Source organism: Astatotilapia calliptera, unplaced genomic scaffold (genome assembly GCF_900246225.1).
Source record: "Astatotilapia calliptera unplaced genomic scaffold, fAstCal1.2 U_scaffold_72, whole genome shotgun sequence".
Lineage (NCBI taxonomy): Eukaryota > Metazoa > Chordata > Actinopteri > Cichliformes > Cichlidae > Astatotilapia > Astatotilapia calliptera.
Genome location: NW_020535814.1, coordinates 19154 through 34737, shown reverse-complemented (window position 1 = coordinate 34737; position 15584 = coordinate 19154). Strand labels below are relative to the sequence as shown.

Here is a 15584-nt window from a genome sequence, read left to right as displayed (position 1 = left end):
CGCAGCAGCTTTCTGTCTGGAGCCTCGTTGCAGGAATGCTGTTTATGTATATATGAGTGTGTGAGATGGTAGTGATGAAATCCGTCGTAATACCTCTCATCAGCCTGTTGTGCACATTTCAAGATTATTTTGTTCTTTTGTGTGCATAGAACACAATAGAAATATCCTTTTTGGTGAAATTCACATGTTCCAGCAGCAAAGTGACAGGCCTATCAAGCATGCAGGTTCACACAAAAGTGAAGATTTTAAAATAAAAAACAAGAAATAAGAGACTGTACAGGGCAAACTTACAACATAAGGGAAAAAAGCAAGAAAGATACTGTACAGTATTAAAAATACCACGCTCAGACTCAAAGAAATGTGCATCTGAGTAGGATACTTAAAAAAAAGATGTACAAAAAGTGTTGTATATTTGTGCTTAAAAACAACAAAGACAGACTATTTAAAGAAAATTGAAAAACTGCAAATAAGAGCAGGGATAGAATAGAATTGAATAGAATAGAATGCCTTTTATTGTCACTATACACATGTACAATAAGATTAGGAGCAGACGTGTAAAAAAGAGGAGAAAGGTGCACAGCTCTGCGGCACTATATGTACAAATATCAAAATAAATAGGATCATATATTTACAATGTGGGATGTAAACAACCTTTTGTGTGTGTTGGAAGCAGTGATGGTTATAAAGTCTAACAGCTGCTATATGATCATGCCTCTTTGTGCATCTAGTTCAGCAGTCTGTCACTGGAGGAGCTCTGCAGGTCTGCTGCAGCTTCATGAATCCCATGGGAGACATTGTCCAAGAGAGATATTATTTTTCTTCTTCAAATATAGTTCTTCTGTCTTCTACCACCTGCACTGGGTCGAGGGGGCATCCTAGAGCAAAGCTGGCCTTTTTGATTAGCTTATCCAACCGCTTCCCCTCAGCTGTAGATAATCTGCTGTTCCAACAGACAATGCCATAAACGATGGCTGACGCCACCACAGAGTCAAAAAAGGTCTTTAGGAGCACATCCCAACTCTCCAAAAGATGTCTCATCAGCAGGTAGAGTCTGCTCTGACCCTTCTTGTAACGAGCATCCATGTTGTGACTCCAGTCACTTTATTGCTCAGGTGAACACCCGGGTACTTCTAAGAGTCTACTATCTCAATGTGGTGGGTTCCCCGTGATGATCAGGAGATGGTTCAGCTGGCACCAGTTCACAAAGTCCTGAATCTACCATCAGTACTCTGATCGTCCTCACCTGTGATGAAGCCAACTATGACAGGGTCATCGGAAAACGTTTGTAGATAGCAGCCTGATGGAGAAGTCTGCAGTGTAGAGGGTCCCAGCACCGTTCCTGCAGGGCCCCAGTACAGCAGACCAGCCCGTCAGAGACACAGCCCTGTGTTCTCACATACTGCGTTTGGCTGCTTTGTGACCTAAAATTATTTCCTGCCTCTTCCAAATCCCACTGATGTTATTCTGCAGCAGTTGGTCCTCTGTCGTCTTCCTGTAGGTGTTTTCTTCCTTCTCAGTTCCTCCTCCTTATTTCCTGATCTAAAAGCTCTCTTATTTTCCTTGTGGAGTGCATTAATTTCAGGGCTTATCCAGGGCTTGTTATTGGAGAAACACTCTACCTTCAAGAGGGGCACAGTGTTGTCCACACAGAAGTGAAATGTAGTCTGTGATGAGATCATGCTGTCAATGTTCTCCCTGTGAGGAGCGCAGAGCTGAAGTGGTCCCTCAGAACTCACACACATGTTGGCTTCTTAGATTTCTAGTCATCTAGCTTCACTCTGTACTGTTAATTTGTTAGCTAGATTACTAACATACAACTAATACACATGTTAATATATTATTTCTTTTAAACAACAATGCCAAATTGAACATGAACTCACCAAACAACAATCTGCTCTGTCCACACACATTATTTGACTGTAGCGTCTGAGCTGTGTGTTCCCTTTGTCAGCTTGCCTCAGAGACCTTCCCCCTCCCTTTCTGCAGGCATACATGGAAAGCTTAATGCGGGGATAGGATAGCAGACTCCCTCACAGAACACAGTCTGCATCCATGATAGCAGAAAAAAATTAAGTCAGAAACAGCATGATTAGCATGAAAGGAGGTTGGTTGGCAAAAACAGCCTACTGAGGGAGCAGCATCTGTATGCAGGCTGAAACAGCTTAAATCGCATACCCTATATGAGATTTGCCAATAGGATTCACACTGGGAAATTTGAAGTCGTACTGAGATTATCTGATTTGTAAGACTTTCTAGATCAGCTTGACTTGATTTCTCGCCAAAATCAAATAAAACTATTATAGTGTTCGTAATTTTGCATAAATGCTTAATCCAGTGTAGTCAGCGTGTCTTGGTCATGCCAAATTATCCTTGAGCAAGATACTGAAACCTAAGTTGCATCCAATCGCAGTGTGAATGTTAGATAGAAAGCACTTAGGCACAGAAGGAAAACTGGGTACTTGTGTAAAAGTGAGATGCTTGAGTAGAAAAGTGCTATATACAAAAAAAGTCTATTAACACGAAAGGCAACAACTTACTTTATAATTTCATTCTGACTGTAGGGGGGAAGCACTGTACAGAAACTGCTCTACTGAGACGTATGAATGACATTTTAATAAGTGCAGTGTAGTAGTGTTGTTGTTAGTACTCTTTTTAGACCTGACTGCAGCATCTGATACAGCTGACCACCTCATCAGTGCATTCAGAATCAGGATTGGTGCAGTGGCTCTCAAATTGTTCTCAAACTACTTTAAAAAGCAAAACATTATTTAATATGACGTCAATATCAGCAGTGAGTACAAACATGTTGAGGGATTGGCTCAGGGTGGGTGGGGGTTGCTCAAACAGTTTTTTGTAGTTTTGTGGAGAAGAACCGGGTCCCTGGGGGATTCCTGTGGGTGGTGCTTCGGGAGTATAGGTTGTCAAGTATTTTGATACGGGCCATTCAGTTCCTGCACAACGGTAGCAGAAACTTGGTTGGTATTGTCGGCATTAAGTCAGCACCCATCGTTTCCGGTGGTTTTGAACCCACTATGGCCGCCCTTTGTCACCAATTTAGTTCATAATTTTTAAGGACAGAATTGCTGGGCGTAGCAAAATGGTGGCTCTCAGCCGGTAAAGGGTGGCGTGCCCACTCCGGGTCAGGTATAAGTACTGCCCTAAGTGGAGGTGTTCAAGAGTCTTGTTCACAAGGGAGACACAGATTGACAGGTGGATTGGGGTGGCACTTGCACTGATGCATATGCTGTGCCAATCTGTTGTGGTAGCCAAGTGGTGGAGGGTCTCCCAGGATTTCATCTTTGCTTTTTACAGATGATGTGGTTCTGTTGGCTTCATGAGGTGGGAACTTGCAGAAGAGAGAGCTGAGCATAAAAGTGAAGCTGTCGATTTACTGGTCAGTCTACATTCCTACCCTTACTTCATGAGCTCTGGGTAGAATCGGGTCGCAGGCATGATATGAGTGGCTGGGCACTTTCTTAGAGATAGGTTGAGGAGTTCGGTCATATGAGAAGGACTTGGAGTAGAACTGCTGTTCCTCCACATTGAAAGGAGGCGGTTGAGGTGGTTCCATGATCTGACTCGGATACCTCTGGATAATGCACCTCCTAGGTGTCCAAATGGAAGGAGGTCCAGGGGCAGACTAGGGAAGAGATGATATCTCTGGGGGGGCTTGGGAACATCTCGATGTTCACCCAGATAAGCTCCTAAGACTGCTGCTGTCCCTGCAACCCAAACCCATATAAATGATTTTTCTTTTAAAGAATTGTGGCTGGATGGATCAAACCCTTCATGAATAACTGTGTGTTTTATCTTCCTGGACAAAGCTGGGCAGAACTTTCAGTGTTGCTTTCTTTCTGTGGGACACAATGTTTAATGTCTAAAGAGTAGACAAAAAAGTCATTCTGAAAACCTTTAACTAATTTCAGGTATAAAATGCCACTTAGCAAAATAGAATAGAATAGAATAGAATAGAATAGAATAGAATAGCCCTTTATTGTCATTATACATGTTCAATGACATTGAGGTTGCTCCACACCAACTGTGCTGGAATAAAATATAAATAGTAGACAGGAATAAATAACAGCCAAGAGAAATATATACAAAACAAGAGGAATGTATACAAAAATAAAAGAAAGGCACATGATGAACGGACACACATTAGAGAACAGGTTGCAAAGTGTGTGAAAGTAGTGCAAAGAAAAAAAGACTTGGTCCGAATAGAGTCAGTGTGTGTGGCCCGAGTAACGGCGGTTACTCAGATCATGGGTCAGATTGGGGAGGCGGGTGGGGAGGGAAGGGGTGTGGCAGGTTAGTGTTTGTTAACAATCCGAATGGCCCAGGGAAAGAAGCTGTTTGTGAGTCTGATTGACCCGAGGGCAGACAATGATTTTTTGGGCAGTGTTAATTACCCTCTGTGGAGCTTTCCTGTCTCAGTAGTCACCCATGCATACCAAGCACCCTGGCAGTAGGAGAGCATGCTCTCCACTGAGGAGCGATAGAAGGACAGCAGCCTCTGGTCCAGGTTATTCTTGCTTAGGACACAGAGGAAGTGCAGACATGAGCGAGATGAGATGTTAGGCATATTTGACAATGAAGCTGGTTGGGTGGGCTGGTGTGCAGTCATAGGTGCTTATTGACAGTGGTGCCCATCCCTACAATGACGTGGCGAATGACTAGCCAGGGTTGAGGGAAAGATGAACAGAGACATCCTTGATAATAACCTACTCAAGAGCATTCTGGACCATGAACTGGGGAGAAGGTTCATGTTCCAACAGGACAACGACCCTAATCACACAGCCAAGATAACAAAGGACATTCAGTGGCCCAGCCAGAGCGCAGATGTGAACTCAATGTATTATCTCTGGAGAGATTAGAAAAGGGTTGTTCACCAACACTCCCCATCCAACCTGATGGAGCTTGTAAAGAAGAATGGGAGAAACGGTCCAAGTAATTACTCAAAACATGTGAAACACAGCAATGACAACGGTGACCAGCAGGGGAAAGAAAAAACAAAGGCTGCAAAAATAAAAGCGATGCAATAAGAACAAAAACACAAAGGGTTGTCAACATTAAAAAAATACACAAGATACAGATGTGTGTGTGTGTGTGTGTGTGTGTGTGTGTGTGTGTGTGTGTGTGTGTGTGTGTGTGTGTGTGTGTGTGTGACAGAACATACTGGATAATGAGATTGAGAAGCTAATAAGTTTACAACTAAGTTCTTTAAATTCAAACAGCTGTAAATGTTTTTATATGTAGCTGTCTACCCTGATGTCATCACCTTGTTACTTTTTCCACTTTGCATCTAAATGTTCTTACTGTCCCTGTTTAGAAAGCAAAGCCTTCTTTCTCTATTTTGATCTGTCACAAACCCAGCTGCTGCTGTGGGTGTTTAAATCCGTCTCCCACATTTAAAAAAATCAACTTTTGTTGTTGTTACCTTACAGCAGCACAGTGCGTATTTCTCTCAATCGATCCTCTTGTTTTTCTCTTCTTTTAGGCTCATTGCTCAACCAAACGACTGACCTGTTCTCCAACACATCCTGCAACATATCCACCAATGATTCAACATCTTGTTCTGCTGTTGAGAGTGGAGTGGGAACAGGAAGTCCATACAAAGCTTTGGAGATGTTTTTTATTGCTATGGTTACAGGATCGTTGAGCTTTGTGACTGTTACAGGAAATATTTTAGTCATGCTCTCCATCAAAGTGAACCGTCACCTACAAACTGTCAATAACTATTTCCTGTTTTCATTAGCATGCGCTGACTTGATCATCGGTGTTTTCAGTATGAATTTGTATACAGTCTACATTATTGTTGGCTACTGGCCACTTGGGCCGGTGGTCTGTGACTTGTGGCTAGCTTTAGATTATGTTGTGTCAAACGCCTCTGTGATGAATCTGTTAATTATCAGCTTCGATCGATATTTCTGTGTGACCAAACCCCTTACGTATCCCACAAGAAGGACAACTAAGATGGCAGGATTAATGATTGCAGCGGCTTGGATCCTGTCATTCATCTTATGGGCTCCTGCCATCTTGTTCTGGCAGTTCATCGTTGGACAGAGAACGGTGCCACCTGGAGAGTGTTATATTCAGGTACAACAAAATCTATGTACAGTGTTGTGTATAAAATCCTATTGATCAGATACAGCAGGGAATGAGGAAGTGCAATGTAAACAAACACAGAGTCTACAAAGTTACTGAGAAATCGACTTTGTTTTTCACTCTTTCTGTTCGAGTAAGTTTAAGTTTACTCGAACAGAAAGGCTCCATTGAATCATTATAATTAACTTAATTTTGTTATTAGTAGTAGAAGTGTCCTGCTGTCCACTGTGTGCTGTTAGCCTACTCTTGATTCAGCTGTGACTGCCAGAGATGTCAGTGATTTTGGCAGTCTTGATAGCTTTTCTAGTTTTTGGTAATAAAAAGGTTAAGATGCAAACTGATAAACTAGAACAATAACATTATCTCACTGAACAAACTGAAAGTGGCTAACAACCCACTAAAATACAGATCTGTATAGTATAACAGCTGGTAATGAGTTCTTTGGTTTGAAAGCCTGATCGTATTGTTTAAAAAATGTCTAAACAATACAAAAATCCTGCTGCTCAATCCAGAAAAGTTGGAATTAGTAGCACCAGCTTTCAAGACTCGATCAACCTCCATTGCTGCAGAACAGCTTTAAATACATTTTGAGTTCCCTAAAAAGGCCTTTTTGTCTAATTCTGTGTAACCTTACCTTTTTTTTAAAACCTCTTGCACTTCAGTTATCTTTATACCATTTCAAGCTATTCACTGGACTCGAGTGACTCGAAATGCAATAAATAACTGGAAACACTGGGGGGTTCTAAACCTTTTGACCAGTGTTGTATACATGTTGTTTGAATGTATCTTGGAATTTGCATTTGTTCAGAATGTCTGTGAAGGTTCTCAGTCATCCAGGTCATTGCAGTCAAAGGAGCTTGCAAAGAAAAGCAGAGAGTTGGTGTCTCTGCCATCTATAATCCAGTTTTGAGATCCTCCCCAGACGCCTTAACGCCCACTCACATCCTGGGCCATCTGACCTCAGGACATCACATGATAAGGTGGGGCCAGGTTTCACAATGAGCTCACCCGAAACTCTGGCTGATTGGGACCCACACCCAGTTTCACACCTTGGCTCAGGCGATTAGAGGATCATCAGGGGGTCCTTTTGTCCCTCTGTGGGGGGAAACTCCCACTAGGTTTATATCTGGGACTCTCCACCATTTGACCTTAGAACTGAAGAAGCTTCTCGGATGAGAGGTGAAACGTCTTCAAGCAACTTAAAGAAGTCCAGACGCTTTTCTTTGCAAGCTCCTTAGACTACAGCAATTAGAGAAACCAGTAAGATCCTGGAAAGATAAATTCAGTTCCTTAAAGTCAGATTCCTACTTGTCTTTGGAAGCTGTAACCATCAGTAACTTCATGTGTAATGAATGACTGCAAGGTTTTGTAAAGGTTATTATTGAATGGTCTTTCATTATTCTGAATAAAATCCTTAGTAATTGTTAGTTTAAAATGTGAGGCCTCACAGATTTTCATCTATTTGTCATTAATAATGCAAACCACAAAAGGCCTGCTCATGAAGTTCCCTTTCAGTAATCGGGAATCAGTAATAAAAGCTCAGATACCTGGAAGTAGTCAAGAGGGAGTAAAAATACCCCCAGCTGGCAGAGGTAGCTTCCATAACGTATAATGATGTTGGTCTGGAGTTTATAAACAGTGTTATCTGTTTTCAGTCTACCCCAGTCAACCTCAGCTAGGATTCTTATTGTTACACTAACGTGGTTTTTCCCTCAGCTCTTAAATGTTTACCTGTGATTAACTTTAATGGAGAAATGCTATAACTAATTCTGTGAGTTTACAAATACAACAATAATCAAAGTTCTGGTACATGATGTATATTGTATCTGTAAATGTAGTAAAAATATTGACCATACTTGCTTTATGTAACATTTTTCCTTTCTTTCCTTCCTGCAGTTCCTTTCTAATCCTGCTGTGACATTTGGAACAGCAATAGCAGCATTTTATCTCCCTGTCATCATCATGACAGTGCTATACATCCATATCTCCCTGGCCTCAAGGAGCAGGGTCTCCAAACACAAACCGGAGAAGAAAGAAAAGAAGGGAATGAAGTAAGACATCAAAGGAATCCAATTATTTCATTCGCATATCTTGCAAATTACTTTAAGACGAGCAACAAAAATGCAAGCCACAAGATGGAGAAAGTTTTTTTAAAGTAAATTTTGCAGGTTGCTAGTATCGTTGGATTTTTTATATATATAGCTGCTCTTAACTAAAATTTGATGGTATCTAGAACATGGAAAATAAACCGAGGGTATTAACAATAAATAAATCTATAATGAAGCATTCTGGATTTTATAATGTAGACAAAGTGGTAGACATTTATGTCAAACTTATCTATGTATCCAGCCAGACACGTTTATCACATTTATATAGATTTTGAACCAATTCATTCTTAAATTTCTGTTTAATACAACAGTTACTGTACGTGTCATTTTCCTAGAACTCCCTGCCTAATGAATAGTCACCTGTTGAAGCAGAACAACAACAATGAGACCAGTCCTCATGCCAGTCCCCACTCAACTCCAAAACTCAGTTTGGACTCCACCACCACTGCACTGGATGCTGTGAAGAATGGAAAAGTGGATGAATCAAAAGCTGCTGAGCCTCAGCCTCTGGCACAGCCAAGACTCACACAGGTACCATCTACTAATTCTTTGAAGTGAGTGCTTATGGCTACAACATGTGAGCAGTTGAAAACTTCATGGCTACTATGTTTATCTGTCTGATCTATCTAGGAAGAAAAAGAGAGCTCCAATGATTCCTCCACAGCTTTTATTCCCCCCAGAGAACCAAAGGACAATTCCAACAACCAAATAACATCTGAGGTCTGTGTCTAAAATGTATACAACTGCTTTTATTTAAATACGTATTTCCATAGAGAATTTAAGTGAAAAGACTGAACAGCTTTGTACATAGCTAACATTGCCAACAGTATTCACTGACTTATCCAAATCATTGAATTCAGTTGTTCCAATCAGAGCCTACTCTCAAACTGCTTTTATAAACGTTTGTGAAAGAAAGTGTTGCCCTCAGGAGCTCGGTGAATTCCAGCATGGTACCATTATGGGATGCCACCTGTGCTTGGTCATGAAATTTCCTCACTACTAAATATTCCACAGTTGACTTTTAGTGGTATTATGGTAAAGGGACTGGTTCTTATAAAGCGCTTTTCTACTCTGAGCACTCAAAGCGCCTCATTCACCCATTCACACCCATTCGCACAAGCGCTTTTTTCAGCTGTGTACTCACCGGTCTCCAATCGTCATCGTCATCACTCAGAGTATTTAAGTCTTCAGTTTCCTTCTGTTCACCTCATGTCATTGATGTCATCGTTCCCGTGTGTGCTCTCAGTTATCCAGCCAGTCAGTGTTCGTTCATCTTCTGTTCATCCACTCTTTATAATAAACCATCTTCTGTTCATCACTATCCACGAGTCCTGCGTTTGGGTCACTTCTTCGCATCCGCACACAAATCCTGACACCTTCCAGTTAGTAGGTGACTTGCTCTACTACCTGAGCTACAGCCACCCCCATTATAACAAAGTTGAAGGCATTGAGAAGAACAGCAAGTTGGGAAGAAGTTGTAGGCCATGTAAAATCAGAGAGCGGATGCTCAGGTGCATAGTGCATAGAGGTTGGCAGTTTTCTGCAGAGTCAGATTCAGATTATCTCAAGAACAGTGCGTAGAGTAGGGGTCGGCAACCCTGGGCACTCATGACACAACTGGCACGTGAAGGGTTAACTGATGGCACAACACGCAGTGAATTAATTTGAGAGGGTGCATTAAAAAGCAAGTATCTAAGGCCAAGCCACCAGTGCACATTGCAAATTAGCTCGCATAATGACGGTCTCTTAGCCAACAACCCCAACTCCCAGATTCAACTTGTAACTGGCTAAAAATCACTTAGCCTACCAGTGAGAGGGACGTTGCTGGCTGGCAGTTTTTTCAAGCAATGTTGAAATTTCCACATCCCGACTCGTCAAAAGCTTCAGGAGCTGTCGGCTCAGCGCAGCATCAGCACCACGGAGATACACGGATACATCCGAATGAACTACCAACACAGCTGGAATCCACAGCTGTGCGTGTTCATGGAGCTGCATGTTCATCTGCTGGACATCACTACCTGACAGGTTTAACTGTCTTCAGAACATTCAGAGGCCTTATTGACAGTATTTGGCTCCACATGTCTGTGTGAGCAGGTTTTCTCTCACATGAGTCCTCAGGCAGCCTCTGAATGCTGGACACTGGGAGACCTGTGTCTCTGAGCGGGAGACCTGTGTCTCTGAGCGGGAGACCTGTGTCTCTGAGCGGGAGACCTGTGTCTCTGAGTGGGAGACCTGTGTCTCTGAGTGGGAGACCTGTGTCTCTGAGTGGGAGACCTGTGTCTCTGAGTGGGAGACCAGGATCACATTAACATGTGTCTCTGTATTAACAAACAGGTCACATTGCCCCAGTTTATTTTTTCTTAACATTGTTGTGATGAGACCTTAAATAGCATTTGCATTTTCTGTTGTACAGTTCCTTTGCTGTTAAGTTGTTCATTATAGTGTGAAACTGTTGAGCATTATCACATTTATTGTTAATGCAGTGGTTGATATGGCACATTGACTTCTGAGGAAATTTTACATGGCACCCATCAACAGAAAGTTGTCGACCCCTGGTGTGCAGAGCTTCGTGGATGGGTTTTCATGACCAAGCAGTTGCATCTAAGCCTTACGTCACCAGGCACACTGCAAAGCATTGAGTGCAGCTGTGTAAAGTACGCCACCACTGGACTCTAGAGCAGTGGAGACGTGTTCTCTGGAGTGATGAATCATGCTTCTCTGTCCAGTGGACGAGTCTGGGTTTGGCAGTTGACCGGAGAACTTGTCTGACAGCAAGCACCGTTTCTAAGTACTTGGACTCGGCCTCTTAGTTCTAGTGAAAGGAATTGTTAACCAATTTTGTGGGAGCAGTTTAGTAATGACCCCATCCTGTTCCAACATGACTGCACACCAAAACACAAAGCAAGGCCTATAAAGACATGGATGAGTGAGTCTCGTATGGAAGAAGAACTTTAACCTTGATGACAGGAAGTAATGACTTCATGAATTACTTCACAAATTTATTATAATCTTGCAACATTATAATAAATTTGCCTGTCTCTTGAATAATAATTTTACAAGTGACAGGCGGGGGTCCAGGGCTCCAGGGGGGGAAGGAAATCCAAACACACGAATCTTCAGTGATAGCTCGTCCACTCTGTCCTCCGTGACACTCTCCTCAGTCTGCACTCACTCCTCTTCTGCCACTCACGCCTTTCTGCTCTCACACTCTAGTCATACAGCCACACGGGGATCCAGGGCAGGAAACAGGAACAGGTCCAGGGAACAGGTCCAGGGAACCTACACAGAAGCAAGCAATTACAAAGACAACTTGTAGACTAGCTGGGGCTTTATGAACACCGGGCGTTCAACGTTCCAGCGATGAGCTGCTCTGAGACACAACCTTAAATAGCTGGCCTGGGAAAACAGGAACTAATCAGTGGCAGGTGCGGACCATCAACGCAGGTGCGTAGGCCAAAAGCAGGAGCCCAGTAATTAGCTCCGTCCAGGCAGACTGAGGACAATGAGGGAAAGAGAGGGAGAGAGCGAGAGGGACGGAGAAACACAAAAACAACACCGTAGCCCAACGTGAGCCAGCCGGAGAGACACGGGGACCATGACATGACCATTATGTCCAATACTTTCAGTACCATTGATATTCATCTAGAGACGTTTTCTCCAATTGATCTTTTTGAGATAACTTCAGTAATTACTTCCTCCAAACCATCAGTGTGTCTGTTAGACTCCATTCCTGCTGCTCCAACAGGCTGTTCTTCTGTGGAAGCAGCTACCAGCTTGAAGTCTGGAGACAGACAACCTCTCTACTTTTAAGATTAGGCTTAAAACATTTTGATAAAGCATATAGTTAGGGCTGGATCTGGTGACCCTCAGTTATGCTGCAATAGACTTCCCATGATGCACTGAGCATTTCTCCCTCTCTCACCCCTTTTCATTCACCGTGTGTTTGATTATCCATTTTATTATGAGTTAGTATAAGTCCTGTCTGTCACAGTCTGTGTAGGCAGACCGTATATCGAGACATATGGACCCAGGTGCGGACTGGAGATGAAGATGGAGGCTTGGATGAAGCCAGAGATTTTTCCAGCAATGAAGTGTTGCGTGTTTGGCATGCATAAAGGCCATGGCTGCTTATTGTTTTCTCTGAAACAATTGTACCTGCTGATTCCAGGTCTTTCCATAGCTCTCCACAAGTGGTACTTGGCTCTTGGACAAGTTTTCTGATAATTCTTTTTACTCCTCTGTCCAAAACTCTGTGTCCAGTTTTTGATGAAATGTTCTTCACACTTCAGGATTATGGCCCCAGTAGTACTCACTGGTACCTTCAGTAGTACCTTAGAAATGGTACTTTAGAAATTCTTCTGTAACCAATGCCATAAATATGTTTGTGGTGGGGTGTGGTTGGTGGAGGAGGGAGCAGCAGGTTCAGGGTGTGGTATCAGGGGGCTGGTTTGTCACAGCCTTCTCTATTTCAGTAGCAGCCAGGCCAGAGAGAGGAGAGCACCGTTGTGCTACAGTAAAAACTGATTGTGCCGAAATAAAAAAAGGCAAAAACACCCACGGAGTCATGTCGGGTCCCTTTGGGGTTAAAATGTTATTAATAAACTTGCAAATGTCTTGAAAGAGCTTCTGAAATTTGTGAGCATCGTGAAATTTTTCTTTTCTGACACCTTTGTAATGAGACACATTTTTATAGGCCATCACTGACAGCTAATCTTAATTTGCAATAAGTGGCAGGATTACTTTCTAATTATTGACAGATTCCACCTGGTTTAATGACTTTTCATCCTTTTTGTGCCTTCTTTTCTTCATGTGCTCAATACATTTCCCCGTGTGTCATTTCTCAGTATTACACATAAATTAACTTTGGGACATGGTTTGATTTCTTTGCATGTATAGATTGGATCGGTTGTTACCAACATCTGGTGAGAAATTGATGCCAATAACACCTTTAGAAATGTATTTACTAATTGGTTATGTGTTCAATACTTCAATACTTACTTTACCCACTGTATGATATTATGTCATTGTATTATACTATGACAGACAATTGTCCTCCTTTAATGGTGGAAAAAGTCTGTGCAGTTGAACGATGTGTCAGAACCGTTGGAAGATATCCTGATAATATTTTAGTAACATAGTCATTGTGACTGCTGCATTAAAGGGCAGTTTACACAGAATGAGAACATGAGTGGTGCAATGTCTTTAATACATTTTAATATTATAAGTAATTAATTCTTGATAGTTGCCAGGATAAGTCTTCATTTATTTGGAAAACCAGAAGAAGATGTCAAAACAAGTGCACAGTTGGTGCAGGTTGGTTGCAAAAAGCTGTGCTCATGGTACCAAACTTTGGCTGTGTCCTCTGACTCTTCAGTGCTCACTCTAAATGTTTAGAGCCAAGCCGAGGGTTACTACGTGGCACTGGACAACGGAGACATACAGCAGCAGCAGTGTGTATGTTTGTTAATCATTTGTTTCACGACTGTCGATGTTGAGTCACTATGGCTCATTTTAGTTTTTAATTTTCCTCACCCTGATGTTTATCTGTCAGTGTTGGACATCTGGACTCTCGACTATTCTTCGATACAGTCGAGAGTCCCTTTTGTTCCTTCAGGATCCTGATGTCAGCAACATGCAGCTCAGGGACCCTTACTCAGCAAAATCCTTTGACATACTTTTTCCATGGTTAACAAGTGCTGGAGAACTAAATCAGAGGGGCAGATGAGAAGTGCAACAGAGACTTTACATAATAAAGGTGGCATTGTTGAGTACAGAAATGCCTGCCTCATCCCTCTGAGGAGACTTGGCTCCAGCAGCGGGACTTACACTCTGACTTGGAAATCAGTGGTTTTGGAGAACCTCTGCCCTCGGCAGGGGTCTCTGCCTTTATAGTAATGAGAATTAGTTGAGTAACAAAGTGGTGAAGAAATCCCTGTTCTCTCCTGATGTTTTACCTGTCTCCCTGCGTTTGCTTCACTTACTAAGAGAATTTTCACAGTGCATTGTTACTGTTGTGTAAATGGCCCAGGGCCAAGGACCAATGTGGAAGCTGCCACTCGGACCATACTGGAGACGATGCAAAGTTTTTAATGCATCGCACCAGGCGCCGCCAATTCTTCATGGTAATTTTAATCAATGTAAACTTAGGAGGTCACTCAATAATTTTTAAAAATACATAGATTGTCCCATGAGGAAGGAAACAAGGAAACAATGACACTGTAAACACCCTGTATTTTCCAGGGTGCAAGTACCCTTTAATTACATGCAATGTAAGGGCAACAAGGCGCAAGTATGTCTGTAATTGTGAGCAACAAGTCAGGTTTTTGCAGCAAACAGTGAAACAATTCCACTGTAAGTACCCTGTGCTTTCTGGGGTGCCGGTCATATTATGGAGTCACCTGCAGCACCTGCAAAACAGTGAAATGTTTCACTGTAAGAGCTGTGACTAAGGCACATGTACTCTGTAACTATGTGCAATTTCATGTTTTTTCTTTTTTTACAGGAAACAATTAAATAATTCGACTGTAAGTAAATTTAAGTACAGCGTAAGTCATTTTACTGGGTTATTTCATGGTGAATTTTCAGAAAAACAAACAATATTTCACCATGTAACGCCATAATTACCCGGTACTTTCTGGGGCCACATTCAAGCCAGTTGCCTGCATTGCATTTAGGCAGTTGTCATGCAGTGTAGGCGGTTGGCTAGAAAGAACTGGAACGGATTCACAGCAGGTATATTGAGGAATGAAAGACAGAATACATGTGTGTGAAGGAGCGGGAGGTATAACAGTGGAGCAGAAGTAGTGATGTAGGTTAAGTACATGGAGTCAACCATAAGGAAATGGGCAAGAGTATGCTAGCAGAAGGGTGAGATGGAGGCTAAGTGAAAATGACACTATGAGCACATTACTCTTGATACTTTATATTTATATTTATTTAAATAGGACATGTTGACATCTGTTCTGTTCTTGGACATCAAGTGTTTTTATGGACAATCTGAAACACACTAGGAAATGTGTTCATCAGTAACACTTGATTATTGATTATTATTTTTTGTGTACAAGACCAGTCAAAGGTTTTGTACACACCTTCTCATTTATTTTTATTTTAATGAATGTTTACATTGTAGATTCTCATTGAAGGCATCAAAATTATGAATGGACACATATAGAATTATGTAGTGAACAAACATTGTGAAATAAAACGTGTTTTGTTTTGTTTTTTAAATTTCAGAATCTTCAAAATATCCACCCTCTGCTTTCATTACTGCTTTCTTAACTCTTGGCATTCTTGCTGAAATGTTTTTCCAACAGTCTTGAAGGAGTTCCCAGAGATGCTGAGCATTTGTTGGCCCTTTTGCCATCACTCTGC

General features: G+C 42.0%; 1 protein-coding gene across 1 annotated transcript in view; it reads left to right on the top strand.

Moving 5' to 3' along the window:
* The window catches only part of LOC113018380 (muscarinic acetylcholine receptor M4-like), a 69353-nt gene that overhangs the window by 39909 nt on the left and 13860 nt on the right, over window positions 1-15584 (top strand). Inside the window, exons 2-5 of the mRNA XM_026161447.1 lie at window positions 5498-6096; window positions 8002-8156; window positions 8549-8744; window positions 8844-8933. Coding sequence (XP_026017232.1) covers window positions 5498-6096; window positions 8002-8156; window positions 8549-8744; window positions 8844-8933 — 1040 coding nt within the window. The remainder of the gene's footprint in view (window positions 1-5497; window positions 6097-8001; window positions 8157-8548; window positions 8745-8843; window positions 8934-15584) is intronic.